The 25,612-nt window shown below is 44.5% G+C and overlaps 1 protein-coding gene across 9 annotated transcripts in view; it reads left to right on the top strand.

Moving 5' to 3' along the window:
• LOC1268642 (fat-like cadherin-related tumor suppressor homolog) overlaps positions 1-25,612 on the top strand; it is a 264,268-nt gene that overhangs the window by 180,268 nt on the left and 58,388 nt on the right. For all 9 annotated transcript variants that reach the window (XM_061661143.1, XM_061661141.1, XM_061661138.1 and 6 more), the window contains 2 exons: positions 24,635-24,741; positions 24,878-25,085. In XM_061661143.1, coding sequence (XP_061517127.1) covers positions 24,635-24,741; positions 24,878-25,085 — 315 coding nt within the window. The remainder of the gene's footprint in view (positions 1-24,634; positions 24,742-24,877; positions 25,086-25,612) is intronic.

Genomic DNA, 25,612 nt, shown 5'->3' with positions numbered 1-25,612 from the left:
CTCCCACCACTGGTGTCAACAACCTAGGCAAGCATTTGACAGGATATTCCAAAAAAGGGCGAAGGTAATGGGATACATTAAATTGTAAATTTTAGGCCATACTTAGACTAGGATAGATATATCTCATTTCTTTGTGTTGAAACTAACACTCACATACTAAAAAAAAATCATTTTCTAACACATCTAGTGGAAAGCTACTCAATTAAATGCGCCTTCTCATTAGTTTAAGGTTAATTTTTGTTGAGATGAGGTAAGAAAAGGCACAATTATTTGCATGCAACATAAACTCTACTAATCGATTGTGCAAAAAGTGAGTTCTGACAACGTACTGGATTAAAGTACAGATTTTATCTACCCACCCAATCTAAACCAATGGAAAGTTCCGTTCATCCCAATCAACGAAATTCAGTTTTGTTCCACACCGAAAAGCCTTCCCGAGTTGTTTTTTTTCCTTCTTGGTTTAAATAACCTAATTTTTAACAACGTCTATATTTAACTTCTCGTAATCTTGCGTTGGAAAGCAGGGTGAAACGTCAGACTAAAAAACCAAAAAAAATCACAGTACCTGCCAGTGGATGAACTTTGCCGTTTGGTGTACCTTTTTAGTAGCATTCCAGGCATTCTTCCCGTGACGTGATAAACTTTCAGTTTTGATTATTATCCAACTTCTGAACCCCCCTAAGCAGAGGGAAGGCGGAGAGTGAGCCATGGAAAATTCACATTCCATCCAAAACCATCGCTTGCCCCCTAGTCAATCCCATTTTGCCCCTACCGAAAAGGTGCACCCGTAACAAACTTTTTAACATTTTTTACTGCACACCACGCGCGTCCTGCTGAAGCAACTCCCGGGCCGGGCTGACTGTGTTAAACAAAAGCAAACAGAGAGAGCAATGCAATATTATTTCACCTAATGGTGTAGAGATTTTTCAAACACTTATGTTACCACATACATACATGGCGAGAAGCTTAAAAAATCCCCAGATCGTAAGGGGGGCTCGGTAAAAAGCCAGCGTGGAGCTCTGCTGTCGGAAGTCGGAACGAGAGAGAGAGAGAGAGAGGTGGAAAAGCATGCCCGGAAAAGTTCTTACACAATTACCTTTCCTCCTTGGCATGGGTTCAGTTCGGTCGGCCAATGACCTTGGCATTATTATTGCCACTCCTCGGTAAGGCCAGGTACACTTCCTTTCCCGGGGCTTGTTCGAGCGATTCTTATCCCGGCTCGATTTTTCCCTCCCCCATTTTTCCCATTTTTGCTCCTGCTCAGCACGGTTCAACTGTTCGGAAGAAAGCCGGAAACAGCTTCAGGTCTATATGGATGTGTGTGTGTGTGTATAAATGAGTGTTCCTGAAATTAGCTTTGAGGAGTGGTGCTTTTTACCTGCCCCCGGTTTGTACCACCCGCTGCCTTCCGTTTTGCGCTGTTCCATTCTGCCCAGTTCCGGAGCCGGGTAATTTGCTCGAAGCTTGTTAAAGTCCTTCCACTTACGAGGTTGCAGGTGTTATTAGGTTGAGCCGGCCGCCAGCGAGACTGCCAGGAAAGTGCAAAGACAAAGAAAGTTTTATTTACTCGTCAGCGACCACAAGCGACGGACCGGCCCCGGGCCCCGGGTGTACTACTGTACTGCACTGTACGCCGGGTACATACGTTTACACTTACAGGCCAGGCAAAGCTCTCTTACCGTGCTACCGAAGCTAATAAACAGCTCCATTAGCAGAACCGTTACCGTTAGCTGACTTTGACTTTTGCGAGCAGGTTGGTTGGATGAGAGATAAAAAGCTAAAAAAAAGGGCGCACACACTCGTATCCTTGCGGCCATGCCAGCACATGGGGCTACCTACTTAGAATGAGCTTTTTTGTTGCGTTGTTGCTTCGTGATAAGTTGCGGAAACTCGCAGACACACACACACATACACGTGTACAGTTTCCCGAGAGCTCGTCGTCGCTCACTCAAGACACGTACGAGGGCCGGTCTAATTTGAAGTTGCGTTATCTGTTTCTTCATGCCAAGGGCTAAATTACAATCCGGCTGAAGTGTTCGCTTGGTTCGCTATCGGTTACTCCGGCTCACCGCAGTGAGAACGATTTTTCAAGGATGAAATAATTATGTGAGACTAGTTACACGATAAACGGCTGTACTATGTAACATGATAAAACCAACCTAGAAGTGCATATACTCACTTCAGGTTGTTGTCATTAATTAGTTTTATTTTTTACAAAATAAAATAATACGTATTTAGTATAGCTCACAGCTGGGATGTTTTCGTAGTTTTTCTTTTGCGATTAACTAAAGTAAAAGATATACGTAGATAATATCGAAGATAAGGTTTAAACGTAAGTAAAGCATAACCTGACATAGGGGGCCTTCACGATTCTAGTTAGTTTTTTGTATGGAGTTTGACAGTTGGAGGCTGAAATCATGTAAACACTCCATACAAAACCACACAAAAAACTAGCCTGAAATTTTCAGTCTAGATTATTCAAGCCACAAAGCTAGAATTAGATTCGAGTACCTGCTCGAAAACACGGGTTTGTTTACATTTATCCCAAGGTGCATTAAAGAGATCACATGGTGGAATCCATAATCAAAGTGCATGTAGCCCAGGTGGTCTCATAGCATTCTTTTTATAACCAAATTTGAATATCACTTTTTGACAGGATGGGTGAAAGCTTTTGTTCAAACAAGCTTTCTGAAGGCATGACGAATACACAAAACACTCTTAAAATCTTCATTCAGAAACAGAAATCTTCATTTTAAAATTCTTCAGCATGATTTTCAACACCGCTTAAGCTGGATTGAGATTGACAGTTCTTTGTTACGTGTTGAAAATCATATGCTAAAACTGAAATTTCATTTTGAACCAAATAAACCATTTGACAGCTGTTGAAAAACATCTTGGAAGCGATGAACAATTATTCATTCACATTCGAAAGTGACTTGGAAAATCCTGTAATTTGACTTAGGTTTTTTTTGTGGTTTGAATTTGCTTATGATTTAGTTTGAAACAAATTTCAGAGAAATAATAGTCGTTGGAATAATTTACAACATTTTAATAACAATAAATGCAATTCTTATACATATTTTTTAAACGAAAAATCCTTTACATTTCGGTCGTAATGTATGATATAGGACAGCTAATTTACTGAACCATCGCAATGAAACTGTTATAAAAGTGTTAAATACGCGTTGAAAGCAATACATTTCAAGCCAAAATAGAATATAATATCCTTCGTCCATAGAAAATATTACGAACTTCTATCAATAAATTACTTATCTCGGTGTTTGTATGGGCTGCTTCCGCGTATAATAATAGATCATAAATGCAACGCTTGCACTCGACCTAGGTCATGAACAGCCGTGCGTTATTTACAATTTTCAAATTACCCTATTCGTTGAAGAGGAATTGTAATTCATTTTGCTCCCGTATCGATTGCGATGAACTTTAATACAATTTTCACTGCCCCAACTCATTACATAGCGAACTAATCGCTTTCGAATTACATCCTTATGCGAAACGTGAGCAACGAACAATCACGCAGCCTGAGGCGAACCGTGCCGCCTCGTTTTTAAGGCCCCACATACACAATGGTAAACCAGAATTAACTTAATCATTCCAATCGACTCGTTAAATGGAGCCACTTCTCTGCACAGTCGCTTCATCGGGGGAGGAGGTTCGCTCCAAAGGTTGTGCTGTACGGACAGGCATACATCTTCATGCTTGACTTCCGTTCCGTTGTCCCCCCCCCCACATCTCTCGACGGGAGCAACACCGAGGAAACGAAAGAGCATTCACCGGTTGGAAAACCCGGAAGCAAATCGGTCAACCACAATGAACGGGTTGTGCACGTGTGGTACCCGTTTTCCTGGACGGGTGAGCGTTGTGTTCCTTCCTCGCAGTAAGGAAGATGTACACTTACGGCGTTCGGGACGACGGATGGCCTTGCTCCTTGTTGTGGTACAATTTATAATCGTGTCCGCTCGTGTCCGTGTCCGCTCCCTGACACGGATGCTGAACGCGTCCGGATGTCTGTCCGTCCGGTCGTTGAGACGGTTGTGTCGACACCAACCATAAACTCGCTCAACAGCACGGTCGCCCCCTTGGTTAAGCCTGCCAAGCCTTGCCTGGGCGCACTTGTGCCGTCGCAAATGCAAACAAACACAGCCGGCCGAGTAGAATGTGATAAATTTAATTAAAATTTTACCATACCACGCGTTCTCACTTGATGGCGGTGCGTCTTTTACGGGATACTATCAACCTGCTTAAACGGCACACTTCTTGATCTTGGGCTAGCAGCTTCTATTGTCCGTCAGTGATGGTAGTCGACTTCCTTCGAGCAGTTCTTGTAACGAAGCGTCGTTTTCGGGCCAAACTGGTCGAAAGCTAATCGACTTGTAGTAACTCGATTGTCTTGCCTATCGCTCAGCAAGAGCTGATTGAAGCGCACCGAGAAGGCAAGATGCGCAGGAATTTGCACATCCGGCCGTACGGTGCAAGATTCCAACGGAGTGTTTCCAACCAAACCAGCACGCGAACACGCAGACGAGAACCCATTGCTAAATGCAAATGTAATTTCATCGTACCGAGCTGAGAGCTGAGAGAAAGCGGTACGCGTATCTCGAAGACGACGGATTGGGATTTGGAAACAATGTTTGCTCATCTGCAGCAGCTAGATTGGGATGCTCTTGCTGCTAGGCTAGTGGAGCATAAATTTATACGCATTTTGAGGCATGATTTCAATTGATTAGGCTTAGGGCCATTGTTTTCGCACGAGATTGTGTGTGAGGTGGCACGAATGCAATTGTTTGGAAGTCATTTCTACTTACAAGACACATGCTTGTTAGTTGGTCTGTTACTACTAGCGCCGGTAAGGTTCAATGCATTATTCTGGCAAGATTTTGTGGGCTTTGTAATGGAAGGTATATGCTTTGTTTTCAGTGATATGGTAGCTGGGAATGTTATTTAAAATAAATTACCTACAGGCTTATTTGATTCAGAGTTTGAATCAAAATACTAAATTTACAATTTCTAGTGTTCTTGTTGGATGTTGAGATAGACCTAACACACCCTTAAGGTTAGGCAATAGTGCGTACGTAATGAGAATTGTAGAAGAAAATGTATCTATAGGTAACGGAGCACGTAGGCACCTTATCAGAACACCCCAGAAATTGCCTTTAAATCAGGTTAGAATTCCAGTGTAAAGTACTAAGTGTTCCTTCAAAGGTTTGGGTGAGCGTAACTCGTACTGCAAAATTCGAGTTCCACTGCGAATGGCAAGACCTCTTCAATAATTTCCGCGGTTAGCGCAGCGGAGGCTTATATTGGGATGGCAGCCTTTATCAAGGCTTTTGCTCGAGAGTTTTTCTCCCCCACAATGCAGTCCAAGAGACGGAGTAGGTTCATTCATCATTAGATAGAATTGAAACAAAGACTGTCATCTGAACGAGTAAAGAAATTCAAATCGCTACAAAAAACGACTCAAGTCATACCCTACAATTGGGACTACAATTGTAATTATTTGGAATATTTTCATAAAAATCCTAAGAAATATTCTTGAACTCCAAACATGTTTGTTGTGTTTCAAAAATGAAAATATTTAAAGTTTGGCACTCAAGTTCTGGTGTTAGTGGTGCTATGGTATATCCCATTTCTAGTCGTTTAACAGTTAAAGTAGGAGGGATGAAGTAAATTTAGGGCTATTTTTTAATGTTTATACATATATGAGTACATTGAGAACAATATTATAGAACAAATGATATTTCTATCGATTAATTTGCGTGCAAATGTTTGCCTGTTGGCGGATGAGAGGAGCATTCAGCTTCGTTGCTGCACTCATTCACCAGAAACCCGCTCAAGGGAAAACCTTTCATTTCGGCAGTCCGCTCTGCGGTCAGTGGGCCGTTAGCCGTTGGCAGACGTGTGACCTTATCCCTGGAACGGGCTTTACCCCTCCCCTTACAGATCCGGACACGATGCCGGTTGATTGATTTCAAAACATCAAAAATGGTTCGTCGTTTCCGAAGCGAAGGCCCAGCACACGGGCTGGGTAAAACGGTAGTTGCGGCAGATTATTCGTTCGAAACCCATGAATAACCCTCGCCCGGTCTATGGGCTTGAATTGAAAATGTCCAATGACATGCACACAGCCACACAACGGCAGCGGAGGCTCGCAAAAGGCTGAAACATTTGAATATTTTCTATATTGCAACCAATCGACAAATCGGGGCCCAGTCGGGCAGAAAGTATGCCTCGTCGACAGTCCAGCAGCAGCTGGCCTCCATAATCAATGAGCGGGCTGCCTACCTTTCCCCCCTAGCACATGGTCGTTGCAGTCTGCAAAAAGGATATGCAATCCCTGCCATTGCCAGTGCGTTGCCGGTGTGTAGGAAAAATGTTTGAACTACCCGGAGGGGACACGGTGGTTTTGTGCTTAAAAATCGATTCACTCAACCGTGCCCACCGGTTTTGTTGAACCAGTGTGCGCCGGGTCTGGGGCCTTTTTCCCCACGTTACCATCTAGCTAGCACAATAATTGGCCCGGTTTGGTAGTCAAAAGCTTGTTTCGTTGGCCCATGCCAGTGTGGTTGTAGTACTTCAGCAGGGAAGGCCCTGTCCTTTTGCGTTTGGTGTAGACCGGAAATTGCAAAAACCCCGGGCTACACCGGGGAAGACTACACGCGCACTAGTGGACGACATACCGACACACATCTGGCAGGAAGGAAACTTGGATCGATTGCCGATTGCATGGGCTTCTTCCTTACAATTTTGTGATCGAAAGAGTCGTTACCTTCGCTTGTTGTACTGGTTGGGTGTTTCGATGTAGCATCGGGAATTATTGATGCGTGCTCACGTCGAGAACTTGAGGCCATATCCAGCGTCATATCGACGATGAACCATTGGCTAGCCCCAACACAACGGGTGACGTTCGCTGGAGGACGTTCGAGGACCTTTCCCTGGTCCCCAATTCCGCCATCCGACAGGGTCCGTTCATTTGCTTATGAATATGAAGCCTTTCGTTGTTGGGTGAGCCTCCTGGAGCGTGCAGAACGCGCTGCACCCAATGGGAGTGTATAAAAAGCTTACATTCGTCTTGTCTGCACGACGGTAGACAGTATTTCCCAAATGATTTGACTTTCAAGTCATCATAACGTACAGTGTGCGGCCACCCAGAAAGGCAACGTTGTTAGCATATTTGGACTGTCATCTACACCTGCTTCGTGGCTCTCTTCGACTTGCCTGCCCCCAAGTGGACCTACGGCTTTTGCTTTTTTCCCATTCCGAGCCTTTTCTCATCGGCCAAAAATCAATAGCATGTGACGGTGTACTCCGCTTTGCTACAACATGCCCTGAAGGAAGGTAAGCGCTCCGAAGGAGGCTAGCGTTTGCTGTTCGGGAGCAAAAGTGTGAATGTGTGTATATTTTAAGTAAATATGTAAATCACTGCCACCACACCTCCCATGACGGTTGGATTACATTTACCAGCGCCATTGGGAAGATTCTTATCGACGATAACGCCGGCCGTTTTTCAACACATTCGCCTCACCCCAAGAGAAAGAGATGTATGGCATTCCGTGGACAGTTGGCACACAAAACATGTCTAACACCATCGGCATTCCACGGGCAGAAACATATCGCCGTGTGTAAGCCGAGCTGGAAAGATAACAAAAAGTTTCTCCTGAGCGGGAGGTCCCCTGTGTGCTCAAAGTGAGAAGCGCCTAAAGTTAGGCAATTCTACCGTAAAAAGCCTTTTGAATAATGACACACACGGAAAATGGTGACGTTCGCGGTGAGTTAACTCCCACCTTGGGCTCTCGCTCCCTCTCTTGAGCACAGCCACACACCCCAAAAATACCATAAAAAGGCATCAGCGGCTACAGTTTCGCATCCATTTGTGCTGCCAAAAAACCGGCTCACATACATTTAGGCGTCACGGGCGGTTCAGTGTTCCGTTCGCTTCACGCCGTGAAGCCACTTCCCCCCAGAAGCAGTCGTTTTGGGAACCATGTCCGAATGAGTGAAAACCAAAAAAGCTCGATTCCATTTCGTCGTTTGATAAAACCTGCCCCCCCCCCCCCTTCCCATGGGTGCATTTGCGGTAACGGGGTGAAAGGTGACTCGCTGCGTTAAAGCTTGATATATCCCCCCAGCAGGCAACACGGGTACCACTTTCGAGCGCGGGTGGACGTGGAATTGCCACGGCAAGACCGGAAGCGATGTGCAGGAAAAGCATTTCTCTCAGTCTCATCCGGATGTAAACGGAACGCTTACTACGCCCCAGGTCCCTAATTCTGCCTCCCGGTAGAACCGACCGGAGTCTTGTTCAGTGCCATTCGTGCAGGATGTAGCCACGAAACGGCGGGCCAGAGCGCCCCCGTGAGCGATAGGTGGATTGGTGGTGTTTCCGGTGCCCCAGCGCCTTCAAACTGCCGGCAGGAATTACACACGGTCTTCACCCGTGAGGGAATAATCCTTCCACAGATGGATTTGCATACATTTCGTCATCGTGGCAAGCGCGCGCGCGTGTGTGTCTGTGAAGGGTCAAAGCACAGATTCGCTCGGTGCGGAAATGCGCTTCGAAAGCGAAAACCACACATACACGATGCGAGCATTTCGGGGGGTTTATGGTGGCTAAAAGCGGGACATTGGAAGCGCGGAGGCTCGCTACTTAACACGGCGCACACAATCACACAACCACACACACATGAGGCTTATATCGTCAAGCATGGATAAATATGCACGGCGAAGCATGTGACGCTACGGTATCTTCGCTTCTATCGATCTGATGAAGCGGCCACGACCCCGGAGGGCAGGGATTTTTTCCCCAGGAATTAATTCAACGTCATCGTGCATCCCGTGCCGGGGCCGCTTTTCCGGACGACAACGAGCAAGAATTGTCAACCAGGAACAGTGGGTACGGCCCCACGGCTAAGCTGCTACGAATGCTACGTGCTGTTGTGCCATCGGCGCTAGATATGCGTCGTTACAGATTAATCCTTGCCGGCAAGTCGCTGCCACTGCGTACCGTGGCTGCGAAAGATGGAGATTGTCATAACCATCATCCCGGCTCGGATGGCACGGTTAGATGAAAGAATTTGAAGCACGCCGGCTACCGTTTGACGCCTAAATAGGACATGAAATGTCACCTGAGACGTGCACGACATTATTGCGACGGTTTTGCGACTCTTGACGTGGTGAAATTGTTACTGCAACGAGCCACCAACTGGAATTCAGAGAACGAACGATTAGTTTTGTCTTTTTTTTTCTGGTAAGAGCAATGTGGAATCCTTCATCAAGCACAATGCCTTCAGGACAAAGGATGACGAATTTTCAAACGAGAGGTTTCGGCGCGTGCTCTTGCAGTTGGCCCCCTTGCTGGCATGTCCCAAAGATATTGAATGTTTAGAGTTTTGGGGATGTAAGCTGCATCGTCAGTTAATTATTAACAACGACCATCGGGACGCTTCGTGGTACTCGGGCGCTGGAAGGTTACGTAGGAGCAAGTTTTAATAGAAAATAGACAGTGTTCTATCTTCTCCAGAATTAATCACTTTGTGGATCTTCTAGGAAAGTTCTGCAGGTCTCTGAGCAGCACTATGGGAACTTTCACCAGATAAACCAAACATTTTTGTAAGCATATAAAAGTGCCTTAAATTACGCCCAAAATTATACTATCCTTGAACGTAACAGTGCGTTTTAGTGCCAGGAGGTGCTTTTCAATGAGTTTAAAATAAATTGTAAATTGTAAAGATAGATTGCAAAAGGAAGCCTAAGCAAGGATATTTCCCTTGTTATTTTTTATTGAAAGCTTGACATTAAAAGTCACTTTTCTGGGTCAACTTCAATGTAATTGCTTTATTTTTAAAGCATTCACTATAGCGCCTAAAGGTATGCAATTGTTTTACAAAAGTACATTTTTGTGCACATCGAACAAAAATGCCAAAACAGATTGAATGAAACGAAAATTAGTCTACATAGATATGACTATTTGAATGCTTTTTGTTATTATGAATTATACAAATTATCAATCTTGTTATAAAATATGAAATATTTTAGTTACATCAAAAACTCCAAAGCAGTAATGTTAAATTTGAATAAAAAAAGGAATCCTTTGTGATGCACTATCTGAATAAAATAGATCTAAATATGATGTATTCTACCCACTGTTCTATGCTACTTTTGCAGCAACTCTTTGCTTATATGAAACTAATTCCAGAGTGGTGATTATTTAGCTAGAAAATTCGTTCCTCTACAACAGAACAAAAACAACATTTCCCCCCCCCCCCCTTCCCCCTCTATCCCTTAACCAACACACAGCCAACTTCGCGAGAACGTTTCGCGTAAAGTTGTATGTAGGGGTCCAATCAAGTTGATCCGTTGCGAATGTCACTTCCCGGGCAAACTCCCCGGCAGAACGAGTGCAGCGGTGGTAGGATTACATCCGCATAAAGAGCAAAAAAAAAACACTTCGAAGGAAGTGGAAACATAACGTGCACAAGCAACAGTTTCCACTGGCGGGAGCGGCGGCTACGCTTCTTCCGGACCGATGTCAACCGAGATCGGTGACAGAATTTAGTGTGGCATAGCTGTCAGTGCTGGAGAGTTGCAGCTGCATCACGGTCAAAGCCCTGCTAGCCCCGATTTCCTTCCTCAAGCCCGTGCGCTTGCGGTTTTTGTTGTACCGACGTAAAAGTGCACCCAGCTTTATTGCATTTTCTCGCTAGCCAACCCTCAAACCCCTTCCTGTGCTTCTCGCTTTTGGAGCCGATTGCACGTTGTTTTGCTTCGGTATTTTGGAGCTGGCATTCTTTTCGGGAAACTAATGCACAAAAAAAGAGACCAGAGGCGATGGGTGGTTGGCTGGAGTCGGATGGGTTTACGGTGCAAAAGTTTACCAACCGCTTATTGCTGCACCGACATGGACCGGTGGCCCGCCGCTTGCTGTAAGCGGCCGCTGGATCACGCAAGCTGATGATAGGTGTCAGCGGCCGGTGTGTTCGGCCAGAGAGGATTAAAACTTTATCACGAAGGAATTTTTCGGGGTTGTGCCTTCGGGAGCCAATTTGCCCGCCAGCCTCGTGGTTCTTGGATCTCCCAGACCCTCCCTTTCTTCCCTCTCTTTCTCTTCTATGTGCCTGAAGGGTTGGTTTTGGGGCGTTCTTGATGTACTGTATAATCCTGTACGGTGCCACCATCGCTGCTGCCAGAACAGGATTAAGCGGTGGCATCAAAAGAAGCTATGTCGGATGAATTCCACAAACTGCTGACGCTTTCTCCCGCTGGCAGTGGTTTTGTGGGGATTAGTGGGAGGGGAGGGGGGGGGGCCCACCTCGAGCGATGGTGATGAGCTACTGGGATAAGCTCAATAGCAGAACGAGAGCAATAAACAGTTCGAAAGTGTAACGAAACACTGTCCATTGGGAAAGTTCTAATCCAGACCAATCCATCATGATGGAAGTGATGGAATTTTTGTTGGGTTATGCAATGTACGTCCCAATTGCTCATGGGAAGTGTCCAAAGATGGATGTGAACCTCGTCAAGCGATCGGTTATTCGGTGTACTGTGGAAGCTTCCGTTCTGAAATTGTTCAGTCTTCAGGTAAACATATTTAATCCATAACTTTTCCCATGTTTCAATGCACTCTTTAGTCTCCTTCACTCCCTTCTATCGCTTCAAAAGAAGGTTCTTTAACAAGGTCGCCTATCGGAAGTTACATCTACAACCCAGGTATGACCTTCGAAGTGCGGCACAAACACCCAGCGGCAGTTCTTCCACCGCTACATACGATGTTTATCCGCCATTCAATTACGGTTTCACGCCCTCTCATGGCTTTTGCGGGGTTCTTATTTTCATACACTTCCGCAGCCATACAAGCACCATTATCCACTATCTTTGCCGCAGCGGGGACGTGTGCAACACTTGTAGGGTATGTTGTTGTGTTTTTTTAATAATAGCTCATACCTCATCAAGTGAGGAACACATTCCGCTTCCTAATGAGGGCAAGCCAATAGCCCCCGGTGGGATATGTATGTATGTGTGTGACTGGCCTGCATGCGGCTTACCTACTTGAGAATGCTACGGATTTCTTTAAATAGGGATTTATTTTCTGTGCTGCCTTTACGGTGCCCGACACGGCGATTTACGCCCGTCAAGGCCGTTACCCTCCAGGGTTGCTGGTTTTCCGGGGCAAAAGTGAAGTGTGGTGCACCGTACCGGCACATCGACATTGCATCGTATGTGTGGCCATCCGGTAAGGGATAAGGGGATATTTATAAAAATGCCTCCCAGCTGCATTCAGAGACCGCTAAGTGGGGGAAATGGTCGGCATGTCGTCGTGATCTTCGTTGAAGGTAAAAGGGATCGATGAAATGGGAAGGCTGTGTTGCTGGAGTACGATCGATAAATCAATAATGCACTGCGTTTAACCTTTCTGAGGGGAAAGAGAATTTATGGGCTCGTTTTGTGTGGCGTTTAACGAATTTCTGTCACCTAAGTATCTTCTGGGAAGAACTAAGGATGTTTCTGTCACATACTGACATTACTTTTGACAATTTTGGTCATGTTAATTGCATTGAAGTGCTCTTAGCGGCTTAACGTGTCTGTTTGATCGTAAATCTCTTGTTGGAAATGTTGTGTAACGAGTGTAAGCACAAATCTTGTTAAGTTCTCACCGCACGCGGTATTATTTTAACAATTAGTTCAAAAAAAGTTGTCAAATGATAAGGTTTCCTACTAATTTTCTTTACTGAGTTGTAGACGGTTTCGTTTGCCTTAACAGAAAAGAAAAATATGAATTGAATTTAGGCAAAGTTTCAAACTTTCTTCAAATATTCCTGCAAAATTCAATTTGCAAATTATTCCTTGGACGCTACAGTCGTCCATGGAAGTTATCGCAACCATTCCTAGTAGAGCTGTGGCTGACCGGGCCATTCTGATCGTAGCTCACTTCCTGAAGGTTAATACTGCTTATGAAAACTTGTCATTTTGTCTCCAAACTTTTCTACATTCAAAAATAAATAACGCCTAAGTGAAAAATGTTTTTATTTTTGTTTGTTTGTCGTTCTGTATCAGTTTTTGTGCAAACTTCACTAACGGAAGTCTGAACATAAACATTTATTTTTATTCAGGACGAACGGTCCAAAAAGGCCGTATTACTTAAAAATAAAAATAAAATTATAGACTACTTCAATAAGTAATAATAACATAAAAATTAATTAAATTATTAAATATGAAAAATTGGAAAACATCGTCATATTCTTCAAACAGCTGTGAAATATATCCACACAAGTTACTGTATGTGGTATTTGATTATAAATTTTGTACCGAAGGCGTGCCCCTCAATCAGTTTGCAATTGTGTATTCATTTGTCTCAAAGTTCACTACATTCATTCGAGTACTTCGGGCAGTTCATTTCTTACGTTCCATATCTGAGAAGTTAATTAATCTATATATTTTATTTTAGTTCCTTCTTATTGGTGTGTATTTTCTTATTTGAATTCATGTTCCAAATGTAAATTATTTAATTCTTAAATCCAACAAAAGCCTATTAAATATTCATATTGATGTTTAAACTAATTACCCACAATATTCTGATATATGTTATGCTCTTTTCAAATTTCACTAATGTTCAAAAAGCGTTTTGTGTCGAATGTGTGCAAAAGATACCTGTTTTAAAATAAGAATATTTAATTCAAAACTCTATTTCGATATTTTTCGACCCTCGTATAAACTATTTTTGCATAGAAATCCACAATACGCGAAAACTCGAGATACGCTATTGTGCTCCGTTCCGTTCGATAGTGTATATCGGATAATGACTGTAGATATGTTTGTTGTACAATCGTAGTCCTTACCGTATTGCTTGCCAAAGAATCGAGTTTGACAGATTTACCTGTTGTAACGGGCTTATATTTCAGCAACTATATTTATTTTTATGAAATATCTATAAAATTATCAAATTTTGCTTCCTTTATCCGATGCAACGAATTGTGCACTTTCCTCCGTAACATTTGTACATGCAGCATTTGTAACATTCCGTACCGAAGCCATTGATTTAATGGTACCGTCCAAACAAACTCGACTCGGCAATCGCTCAAACAGAAAAGAAGCATTTGTCAAAACGACTCAGTGCACATGCACACAACATAGTTTCTCCTCCACGAGTGCTACGCCACCATCAGCAGCTCAGAATAAACATCACCCACCGTGCCGTGTAATTTAACTACATCCATCAGCGGTGCAGCCGTTATCTAGTTTGTTTCTATTTCGCAACGACATTAGCCCGGTTGACAAACCCATCCGTCAAATGGAAAGCATCAGCACGCGGTAGAGGGGAAGGAAAAAACGACACGCTCAGAATCGCCGGTCGCCCGATTCCGAGTGAGTCCCACGCGATGCTGTAATGCTGGCCATAACTTACTTTTTCCCCGCGTGGGCAAAGTGCAGCAGTTGATCAGCAGCAGTTCGTCCGCGAAACTTCTGCGCCAAATCCCGTCAACAATCAAACCGCGCGGGATAGAACTGCCTTCCACCCGCTCTGAAAAGCCGATCAGTTGAAACGCATAAATCATCGTCGGGTTGGAGAGAGAGAGAGAGAGAGAGCTAACAAAAACGAGCACAACAAAACTGCCCGGCGCGCACGTAAATCAACCCGCGAGAGTGCGCGGGGCTAGTTAGCGTTTGCGGCAGGACATTACATTGCATTAGGTGTTGGCAAAATTTGCCCATTACTGTTGTGCAAATTTGATTGCGCACTGTCCATCAACACCCTGCCACCCCGTGTGCTCATTTTTAGCTAACGCGCTCAAGTTGCTGCACTTGAGCTTCCTGCTGGATGTTGTTGCCCGGAAGCGATCGAACCGGGATACTTTGGCGTGGAGTTCAAGTATCACCCAACATGGAAGAATGCTGGAACGATGGGAAAACTTCTGCCGGTTCCCGCGGGCCACCACACGGCCTCGACGCGCGATTGGAATGCAAATGCAGCTGTCTTCCGCATTAAGTATGCATACGATCATTATTAATCAAAGTCGAATGAAGTCATTCCACTGCCTCGGGGAAGCTGGAGAAAATAGAGCACCTCGGGAGAACACTTTGCTACACCGAAAGAATGGGTCCTTTGCGGTTGTTCGATGATGAAGATAGTTCGCTCATTTCCCTGCCCCAAAAGTCAGTCTTTTCGTTTTAAATGAGATTCCAACGCTGTGCCTCATCCTTCTCGAACAACGCGTTGTTCCACCGTTGAATCAAAAAGAGAATGAATTTGACATCTTGTGACCGAGACCGAGCACTCCAGCACGGCAGCTCTCCCACATCCAGTGCTCTAATTCGGTGCTGCACGGTGTGCAAGTTTTGATCGAATTATCCTGAAGTGCGCCGAGAGCGTGTAGTGAATATCCGGCGGCACTTCCGGTCTTGTTCGATCGATTTGTGCTGCTGCTGCTGCTCGCTCCAGCCACAATTCAAGCGTCAAGCGTGATTTCTAGAAACACTTGCAAACTTCCAAACGAAACGTCACCGGCAGCAAGCTGTGTGGCCGGTAGTGGAGCAAAAAAAGCGATTGTGCCGAATTATGCTAAAGTGTCCTTACCCCGACCCAAAACCCGTCCGGGTGGGTACCTAAACAAACGAGATCTGATGGCGCTAAAGAGAAGTCGTGTCGTGTCGCCGCCCCATTGTTCAAACGATTCTGCAGAACTGCGCGCAAACTTTTGGAAGCTCGGAACCATTATTCTTCCAACTTCTATCAGTCTTTCTGTCTTTCTTTCTGTATTGCTGCTGCTATCCATCCAAAGTTTGGATATGCTCAGGGTGGGTTGAGCGTCTTGCGAAAGGTAGAAAAGATGCGTTTTTTCCTCTCTGTCTAGCTATCTCTGTACATCCATTCGTTTTTGCGTCTAGCATTGGCGTAATCGCATTTGCTTCATTTGCATTCACGCGAGTTTGCTGGTAAAGATTGTCGCTAAAAACTTGGCGCTGACGTTTGCCGACTTTAAGGTGCAACTTATTTTAGGTGCTGGATTTATGGAGTAGCCGACATGAATGGCTTAAAATGTGCGTTTTGTTTGTCTTTATCCTAAAACGTTGTATAAGAGTTCATATTTTAAATTATGCTTCTTCGCAAAACAGGAAAACGGTGACATAGTACACAAAGTACCGTCTGAATTATACCGCAAGTTTTGAATTCTACAACTACGCCTCATAAACCCTACAAGTGTTTAATTATCACTTTCTCAACTCCATAACAATATCAACATCTTTGGTGTTGTCCAGCTCTCATCCTTAAATTCTCAAGATTTACCTCCAAAGTTACAGTTGCTGCCATGCCTGTCCACAGAAACACAGAAACAACACACTCGCACGTAAACACCCCATGACTTGGAAGATGTATAATTTAGCCCGACTAGCTGTGCAGCTGCACAACTTTCTCCCCCATGGCAGAAAAAGTTGCAAAGTACAGCGATAAACGAGGGTAAAGAACAGTGGAGACTTTTCTTTCTTTTACATTTGCGCAACGGATGCAAACCCAGTTGTTGGTTAGAATTACGGGTGCACTGCATTACACAAATCCAAATCACAATGGAAGTGGATACGAACACCGCCGGATGCATCCGGCAAACGGGGAATGAAAGTTCTTGTTTTCATCGTCTTTACCAACATCTACGGTTCTGTCCCTGTTCCCTGTTCTTCCCTCTGACTATCTGCCCAGCTCGCTCTCCCTCAACGGCGGGTAATTGTTGGTATGGCAGTGCAGATGATAACAGTGCGCCCGAATGTAGGCAGCGCTCATTGCAATTCCTTTCCTTGTTCCCGGTGTGCTTTGTGCCATAATTATTGCCTTGGGGCGAGTGCCAGCCTCCGCCGGTGGTTTACAGATCTTTGGTGTTGCTTTGTGCTGCGCCTGTCTCTTTGGACTTCCTGCTGCTGAAGTGGGTGGTGTCCTTTTACAAGGGCTAATAGATGGGGCGTTGAATTGTGGGCGAGTTAACAAACAAACGGTGTGTTATTTGCACACCATTTGCAAGCGCTGGAATCCAATAGAACGTGGAGTGGAGTGGTTCCCTCCAGAGCAACCTATCAAACAAAATCAGCGAGAGGATGGAAAAATAATCACCAGCACGTCAGCACACTAAATTGATTGCACACGCACACGGTGGTGGTGGTGGTGGTGGTGTATTTGTGTACGACTGTTGTGTTCTATACCCAATTCCAATCAGCTCACAGTGTTCCATCCACAAATACACACACACACACCTTCTTCTCCAAAAGTTCTAGATTGGTTAGCGAGAGCAGCAATGCTCTAATTACTGACCGCTAACAATTTAGCAAATTGGTACGCAGCCGCAACCTACATCCATGCCGTCTAATGTCCTTTTGGGGCAGGAAAGTTCCCACCTCTAGTATCTCGTTAATCGAAGCAACAGTTTCACTGTGCGACATGTTTTGCGGGGCCATATGTTTATAGGCGTCGTGGCTTTGGAATATCCCCGAAAACAGGAGCGCAACGGAGCTCCTGTGGTTACGGATGGAAAAACTTTTCTATTAACACTCCTGGCACGAAACACGTACACTACGCGTATCCGTGACGCCGGAAGTGTTATTGGGCAAAGAGTGAAGACGTTTCGGGGTAGTGCGTGAGCCCCGCAGCATTGTTGCTTGCGTGTTGTGCTTTTATGGGCTAGGAAACAGTATGAGACCACTTGCTGGGAGCAAACATATCGTAACAGATTGAATTGCTTTATTTGTTCCGGCGCGGAATGAATGACTTTCTAGCGATGGGCCCCTTTCGCTTTTAATAACATAAGCTGGAATTTCAACCAATCAGCTGTTTGCATTCTATAGCAGTTTACGAGTAGTTATCAAAATGGGTATAATGTACAGGTGGGCTTATCCCGAGGTGTATATATTTAGCAGATTGATTTTTATCACTTCTGCTTGTGAATGAAGATTTTCAGAGTGTGTTGTGTATTCGTCAAGTTACCAGAAAGCCTTTTTAAGCAAATGTTTACACCCGTTCCGTCAAAAAGTGTTGTTGAAATAAGGTTCTAAAAACAGGCTATAAGATCACCTGGTCTACATACACTTTGACTCTAGATTCCACCACCTGATCTCTCTAATGCACCTTGGGATAAATGAAAACACGACCTTGTGTTGCTATATTTTCGAGCAGGTACTCGAATCGGATTCTAGCTTTGAGGCTGAAATAATCTAGGTTGGAGAATGTATTGCACACTTTAAGATTATACGAACAAACTAAACGCCATAAAGCAAGGAACGACTCTTAAAGTTTGACGTTTTTCTGAAACTGTCCTTTGCTGCTCAATAATAACGTTGATGCTCTTTACATAGTATACACTATACAACGTTTAATTAATTGTACAGTCATTTTATCATTCTGTCCCGGCTATAATCAGCAAACTATTTACCTTACCTGAACGTCGTTATTTCCCTGGAATGTGTCTCCTTTGCCGCGTGGATGTTCCACCGTCCCTACCTTAGTTTTAATTGGAACAAGTTTGTTGGGCAACAAACTTTCGATCGATTGTTGCTTTTGCAAAAGTTGTAGCATTTTAATTAATATTTCCCCACCCCGTCGTCAGTCAGTGGCAACGCAGCTCTTTTCCTTTTCTTGCCGCTTCAAATCGATTCGCAAGTTCAGGACTTACAACGTTCCCACGAACATCGTGCCAGACGCATGCGGCTACGCAGCGCGCGGCAAGTTACGAACACGAACCATTGGTACGTGAGGTATGCTTTATGGGAAAAGAGTGTCAGTGCCTTTTTATCGGAAGCGATAGAAAGCTGGTGGCATCATATAACAAGGCGGGACATTTTTTTTAAAACAACGTTTTTTTTTGTATTGTTTTCACCTATATCCAAAAGCGCTATTGTTCTAACGGCTCTCGGCCAATGCCACGTTGAGGACGGGTTGCGAGGAGACACGGAGAATGTTGTAATAAAAAATCATAAATGCGTGCTTCATCTTGCGTACTGTGGTGCTACTGTTTATTTTTCCTTCTAGGAGCTAGGAGACCGCTCTAGGGAGCTACACCGCACAACTTGCCGAGAGAAAACTTTTGTTCACTGTTCACTCCATCCTCTCCCCTCCCCCCGGTGGCATTTCCTTTCGGCAGCGCTGGGACTACAATTAGACCAATGCAAAGCCATTGTTACCAGCCAGTCTGCGAGCATGTGCTCCATTGTGCTGTTCTGCGCCTTGTTTGGTTTGAGCTCAGCTGTAGAGCTGTGGTGTTTGTGGTCCTACTGCCGCCCTGACGTTTGCAGCGCGTGGTAAAATAAGAAGCAGAAAGCAGCGACACCGTGTAAGCGTCTTTCGCAGTCGTCTGCGTTTCGACGCGAAAGGACGAAGCCATTCTAAAGAATATGTGTATGTGTTCGTGTGTTCTCGCTCCTGGTATTTGTTGCTTAACTTTGTATCTTGTTTTATTGTTTTATGTGTTCTTGCCAGTCGCGCTGATTGTTGCGGGATACATGGCGTACGGCTGGAGGTACATGACTACTGCAACGCTTAGCTATAATGGGAGCGAAATGAATGCAAGTGTCACGCACGAGTGCGCTGTGTAGAATAAAATGTTTTTTACAGAAGGTTCTTGCGCGCCAGAAAGGACGTGAGCAGATATATTTCAGCAAAATGAAAGCACATGGAGCGAAAGCATGCAAGGAACTTTAGCAAGTGGATGTAGCGCTTTCTGTTTCAATATGCTTTAAATGGAATAGAAAAGAATTTTAGAAAAATACTATTTTCAACGCAACATAACCAAATTTTCAATTAAGACTACCTATGCACTCATTAAAGCTGCTAAAACGTCCTCTTGTGAGAAGAAATGCATAGCTTAAAGATGCTATAATATTTTCCTTGCATAAATGTAGGCGTTTGCTAAATGTCGTTATCCAACTGATGCCTTCTTCGTAGAGTTTAAAGCGATTTATTTAAAAAAAATCCGACTCTACAAATGTAGCAAATCATTCAATACCACTCCCGACAACAATAAAAAGAAATTAATAATCACACCTCAACCAAACACATTCACACTAGCTCCGGATTAGGCTAGCAACCAAAGAACATACCGACCTACTAATGGGTTGCTTTTTCATAGCGAACACACTCGCCCAACCGTGCTGCCCGCAAATGTTGCAACATTATTTCTTACTTTCCTCCGCCCAACACCCTCACCCAACGCCATTCGGGGCACTGGGTTCGTTTTTCGCCATCGCGGGTAATTAACACGTTTTATTGCCTATCTATGGGCCGAATGGATTTCATCGGCGTTCGTTCGGTGGCGCTTCCATTCCATTAAACCGTCGGCAAAAGCAACCGAAAACCTGCTCTCCCGTCCTGGTCTCGGGCTGAGGAGTCGGGTGGAATGAGAATCGGGCGGTTGGAATTGGGAAATTTATCACTCAGCACTGTATCAGCCGGCTGCTTGCGGTGGGGCAGGAGAACTTCAGTCGGAGCGTTTTTGTTTCATTTCTCCCACGCGAACAGAATGAAGATGGCAAAGCATGAAGCGGGTGCGGTAAAGGCATGGGCTCGTTTGATGAAGATAGAATATGCCTAATTTATTTACTCGCACACTCTTTGCCTCCCCCTCGAAACACTCGATGGCACTTGTACGCTGTGGCAATCGAAGCAAAAACATTTCCTTCTCTGCTTTTCATCATTTCCACCTATTTCACCTTCTCTCACTCTCTCTCTCTCCCTCTCTCCTGCTGCAAAATGAAAGGGTGCACAATAAAAATCAAGTGAAAATGTTATTGATTCGAGCGGAACATGCACCTTTGCTGCTTGGGAAACTGGAACACTCCTTGTGTGGGTACCGCGTGCAGGCAGACGATATTTTGGAGTGGCACCATCAATGTTTCAGTTCCCCGAAACATGTTTCGCAAAGTTCACAGCCCACCGCTTGACCTGCCTCCAGTGGCCCGTGGCAAGCACAAACGAACAGGAGCCGCTCGATCCAACCGCGAAAGAGCGGAAAGATCATAAAATAGGCATTAACCAGAGACTGGAGCTCTAATTTAATTAGGTGTGATCGATACCGCCCGTTGATCTTCCGGGGCGGCGCCGTAGCGCTATTACCCTAAATTACCTCGCGCTGTGCTTCGGTGTTTGAGATGCCAAATTTCCAAACTTCATTTCACCTCATCCATGATTCAGGCTGGTGTTTGGACGCTGTGGCAACTTTCAGAGCACTGTTGCCCTTATTTTAATTGATTCCATTTGCATCGGCCAACGGGCTTCGAAATGTTTCACATTCCGGCCGGTTTTTACAAAGCCGATGTTGGGTTGGGTGAGTCTTGCGAGACCACCCTGACAGCTCAGGGAATGATGCTTGAGCTCCGAAGTCGGCAATCGGACGCTATCAATGTTTTGAAGAACTCTCGAGTGTATTTCGTAAGCGAGTGTACTTCATTCGCAGTGGATGAAATGGAAATGGAATGAGAAACTTTGACAGAATACCGGACCCAATTTGGGCAGGAGATTCGTTTCACCGACCATTGGTCGATGTGCTGTAAATGTTTAAATAGGGCTGTGTGTGTATTGAATTGTAGGTATTATTGCATGTTTTATTCAATTGTATTTTGAAGAAAACTTGATGGACATTAGAAGATTTGCATAATTTTTCAATCATTCAAAAATCTAAAAAGGTTTTGTCGCTGTGCTGTGGTATTGACTTCTAAGAGGAACCATAATGCCATAATGTACCATAATATATTTATAGTTATTTTATTCGCGTCCAAAAGCAGTCTGATAAAAAATGTTTTAAGATAGATTCCAAATTTCCTTCCGTTTTTGAATTATCGAATCTCGGATGAATGGATTATAAAAAAGACCTTATTGAGTGCCGATATTGAAAAAAAAACTGAATATTCTGTCATTGTTTAGCCATTCTTTTCATCTCGATGATATTGAATGACTAATTTTGAAGAAAATTGATCTTCAAGTTTTAAACTAGAAATAGAACGTACATTGGTTCAGTTTGGTAATGGTCATTTGATGATTATTTCAAACTTTTATCATAAATGGCGCATAGGAGCATAAAAGCACCATTGACTCTTAATGGTCAATTGCTGTGCATATTGTCTACATTTAGGCGTTTTATTACTCCAACGATGTGCAATGCAATATTTTGTTTATTTTTCACCCTCACCCATTGCAACATACTCCAAATTGTTTGTAACAACATCAACCGACGTTTGCCTTGGAGCCAACTTTTTTTTAATGTATTGGGTAGCCTTTCGTGCTGTTTCTCGTCGTTCGATTTTTTACTCCCGACGTTATTGGATTTCAAAAAGATGGAGAAATAAGTTTTTCAGAAGTTCCTTTCTTTGCTTCTACCAAGCAACAGTTTTGCTCAGAGTCTTCCAAACAATGTGCAGTGCATCACCACTCGCAACAAGACTCCAGACGTTTTGTCGATCAGTTTGTGGCCAAATTTATCGCTGTTTCTCGTGCTTTCACTACCTCCCCCTGGTGGTAGTCGGTATACATCATATGCACGAAAAAAAAACAACCATTTTGGAAGCCTTTCGCCCAACAAGCCATTGTTATGTTTTGTGTATTTCCTTAACCATTATCGCCGCTCCGCTGAGCGTAACAAATGTCGTTCGCTTCTCCAAACTACCAATCCTGTGTGACTGGCCGTCCACTGGGCGAGACACACCGTACACATTGTTCGCCGAATATACCCGTCAATCGAAGCAAGCCCGTCAGCGACTTTAACTTATTATCATTATCATCGTTGTCTTGGCAGCTGCTGGAGCGGACCCGTTCTGGGACACGTCTGGCTCAAGCATGGGAAGGTAGATAGAGAGAGAGAGAGAGAGAGAGAGAGTGTCTCTTTTCTACGACAACCGAAAAGTTGGCCCAAGTTCAGCACGCTGTAATCACACTAATCCTCCCGAAAAACATTCCATCCCCCGTTGCCGTACATGGTTGACCGGCGTCCCCGAGGTGCGGCCCCTTGTTGTGGACGTGGAGGATCGTTGTCAACGGAATGACATTCATCTTATGCCCAAAGTGTGCTCCGATGATAGCCGGTGTCCTGTGTGCTGTGTGCAGGGCAACCAGAGAGCCGTTCAGCCGTTCCAGTTGGTCAGTCGGGCGCAAAACAGGGGCTGGAAAAAAATGAAGCAAAATCGCCAAAAAAAAACCATCTGCTTAGGAGAACCACATTCGCAAAGGAAACAAAAGATTATGGTTGCTAGAATTCGTTCCTGCTCGCTAGTCTCGTCCGCCCAGTCCAGTCGCAACATTTCCATGTTCGCTGTACGGTTGACGTGCGCGCATTGAGCGAAACCTCAAAGTGTGCTTTACGGGTCGTGTGGTATTAGCAGATTCCGGGAAGAATCCCCCACTGCTTGCCAGCTGGTGCCGTGGCGAGGTGTCTGATGAGGCAGCATGAAAGCATAGCACAGTGCGGAAAATCTTTTCTTTTTTTTTTTTGTGTGGCTGTTTTCATCCTATTGTTTCCCCCATCATCCATCTTTCTTCTGCCCCGAAACGGCGCTGCGTCTTGGTACAGAATGACCGCACAATGATTAGGAAGATGAATTTTCCGACCACGATTTTTATGATGTGTCCAAGTTTTCTCGTCTCCACCGGGGGGAGGCAGCGCGCACGCGGTAGGCTTGAAGGGATGGAAATTTAATGAGCATTTTACAACGGCTACCGGGGGTAAGCTGGGGCATGGGACATAAAAGCGGTCTGCAGGGAGTGATGAGAGACCATAAAGCGGGGGCGTGTGATGTAAGGCTCGGCGGCTCAGTTGGTGAAGCCGTAGATCATGATTTCTTTGCATGAAATTTGCGGTGTACGCTTAATGCTTATGCAAGCGATGATGGTAATTATGGTGCGTTTATTTTAGGGCAGGTTTTTTTCCTCGTTTTTTTTTTTTTTTTTTTTTGTTGTGGGAAGACAAATTGCCGTTGCTCTTTAAGATAATGTTTCCTTTTTCTTCACCATTTTGTTAAGAGATTTTAAATTTATAATGTTTTTTTAACCATTTTGTTAAGAGGATTCAAATTTATAGCGCCAAAGTTTATCAGCGTTACGGTGTATTGTGGTTGTTTTAGTGTATTTTTATCATTGAAAGTATGCAAGATCGTATGTCTGATGAATGTGAACACGTTATTGTTTAACGTCCCATATGTAATTTCGATGATTAATTAACGCATTTTGCATACCAATAGGCGCTTATTTAAACATGACAATGTGAAGAACCATACACATTCAAGCAGGAATGTGTTTGCATACTTGCAATAGATGACTTGGTTTGCTATTCAAGCTATTAAAATACCATAGGGGAATCATTTTGTAAAGGCATACCAAGCTGTTAAATTCTGCAAGTTATAATAAGGAAAAAAAATCATTCAGCACTTTGCATAACTTTAGGCGTAAAAATACGTTTAATAATAATAGACATATTTTCAATAACTTTGCATCCTATATGCGCGGCAGTGACCTCAGTAGGCAAAGAGAATGAGCTTGGTACACATAGCTATTAAACGATACAATCAATCGCTCCATTGACGACTTCCTATGCAGCAATTAAATGTTCTTGAAACGCTAAAGTTTGTGGTAATCTCATCATCAAATTTTCTTCACTCTTTTTCTCAGGAACGATACGCACACTGGCCTCATTGGATCTGGAAACGAAACCGAACTACTGGCTGACGGTTTGCGCACAGGACCAAGCCGTTGTTCCGCTGCACTCTTGCGTACAGGTAAGCTTTACCAAATTCCGAACCTAATGGTGAGGAGCTACAAACACCAACCACATCTGGTTGTTAGCAAACTATTTGCAACTTACCTCGCTTTTATTAACCCATTTCTCCCCCCGCTACTGCTCCCTTCTTGCAGGTTTACATCGAGGTGCAGAACGAAAACGATAACGTGCCACTCACCGAGGACGCCGTGTACTATCCCTCGGTGCCGGAAAGCAGCCCGCCGAACGTGAAGGTCCTGCAGCTAGCGGCCGAAGATCGAGATATCGATCCACTGCAGCAGATTTCCTATCGCATTATCTCCGGCAATCCGGAGGGCAACTTCGCCATCAACAGCACCAGCGGTAAGCAGGGACTTGTCTGTAGCGCTCTAGCAAGCTGCACATTTTAATTGCCGTCATCGGGAAGGAAGCGGGAAAGACATTGGATAAATCTCAACGCTTTTGGCGTCGAAGATGCACCTTCGAAACCGCCAAGCAAACCTCCCCCAAGCTAGCAGCCGCCAGAAAATGCACTTTTAAAATTCAATTATTTTCTCATAAAAGTCAACACGGGCACGGGGCGAACAATATCGATTGGAGCCATAAATATGGATCGATACGAAAAAGCCCGGTGACTGTGTTTCGCCGGCGGGCCTGTTAACGACGTGCCCGATTGTGATGGTTTTATCCCACACTGGATGAGGAGGGTAGAGGATCCTGGTTGGCAGTGCCCATTGACACAGAAAACGCGCCGTAATCGATGAAGACGTTACCTTTACCCACCGTGGCCACGTACCGTGCGAAGATGCGAACTGTAATTGACAACCCTGTTGGCGGGAGGCGGTGGCTTTTGCTTGCTTTGCACAGGGGCAGGCGAACATCGGGCACGC

The sequence above is a fragment of the Anopheles gambiae genome, chromosome 3, assembly GCF_943734735.2.
Source record: "Anopheles gambiae chromosome 3, idAnoGambNW_F1_1, whole genome shotgun sequence".
Classification (NCBI taxonomy): Eukaryota; Metazoa; Arthropoda; class Insecta; order Diptera; family Culicidae; genus Anopheles; species Anopheles gambiae.
This window is presented reverse-complemented; position numbering and strand designations above follow the sequence as displayed.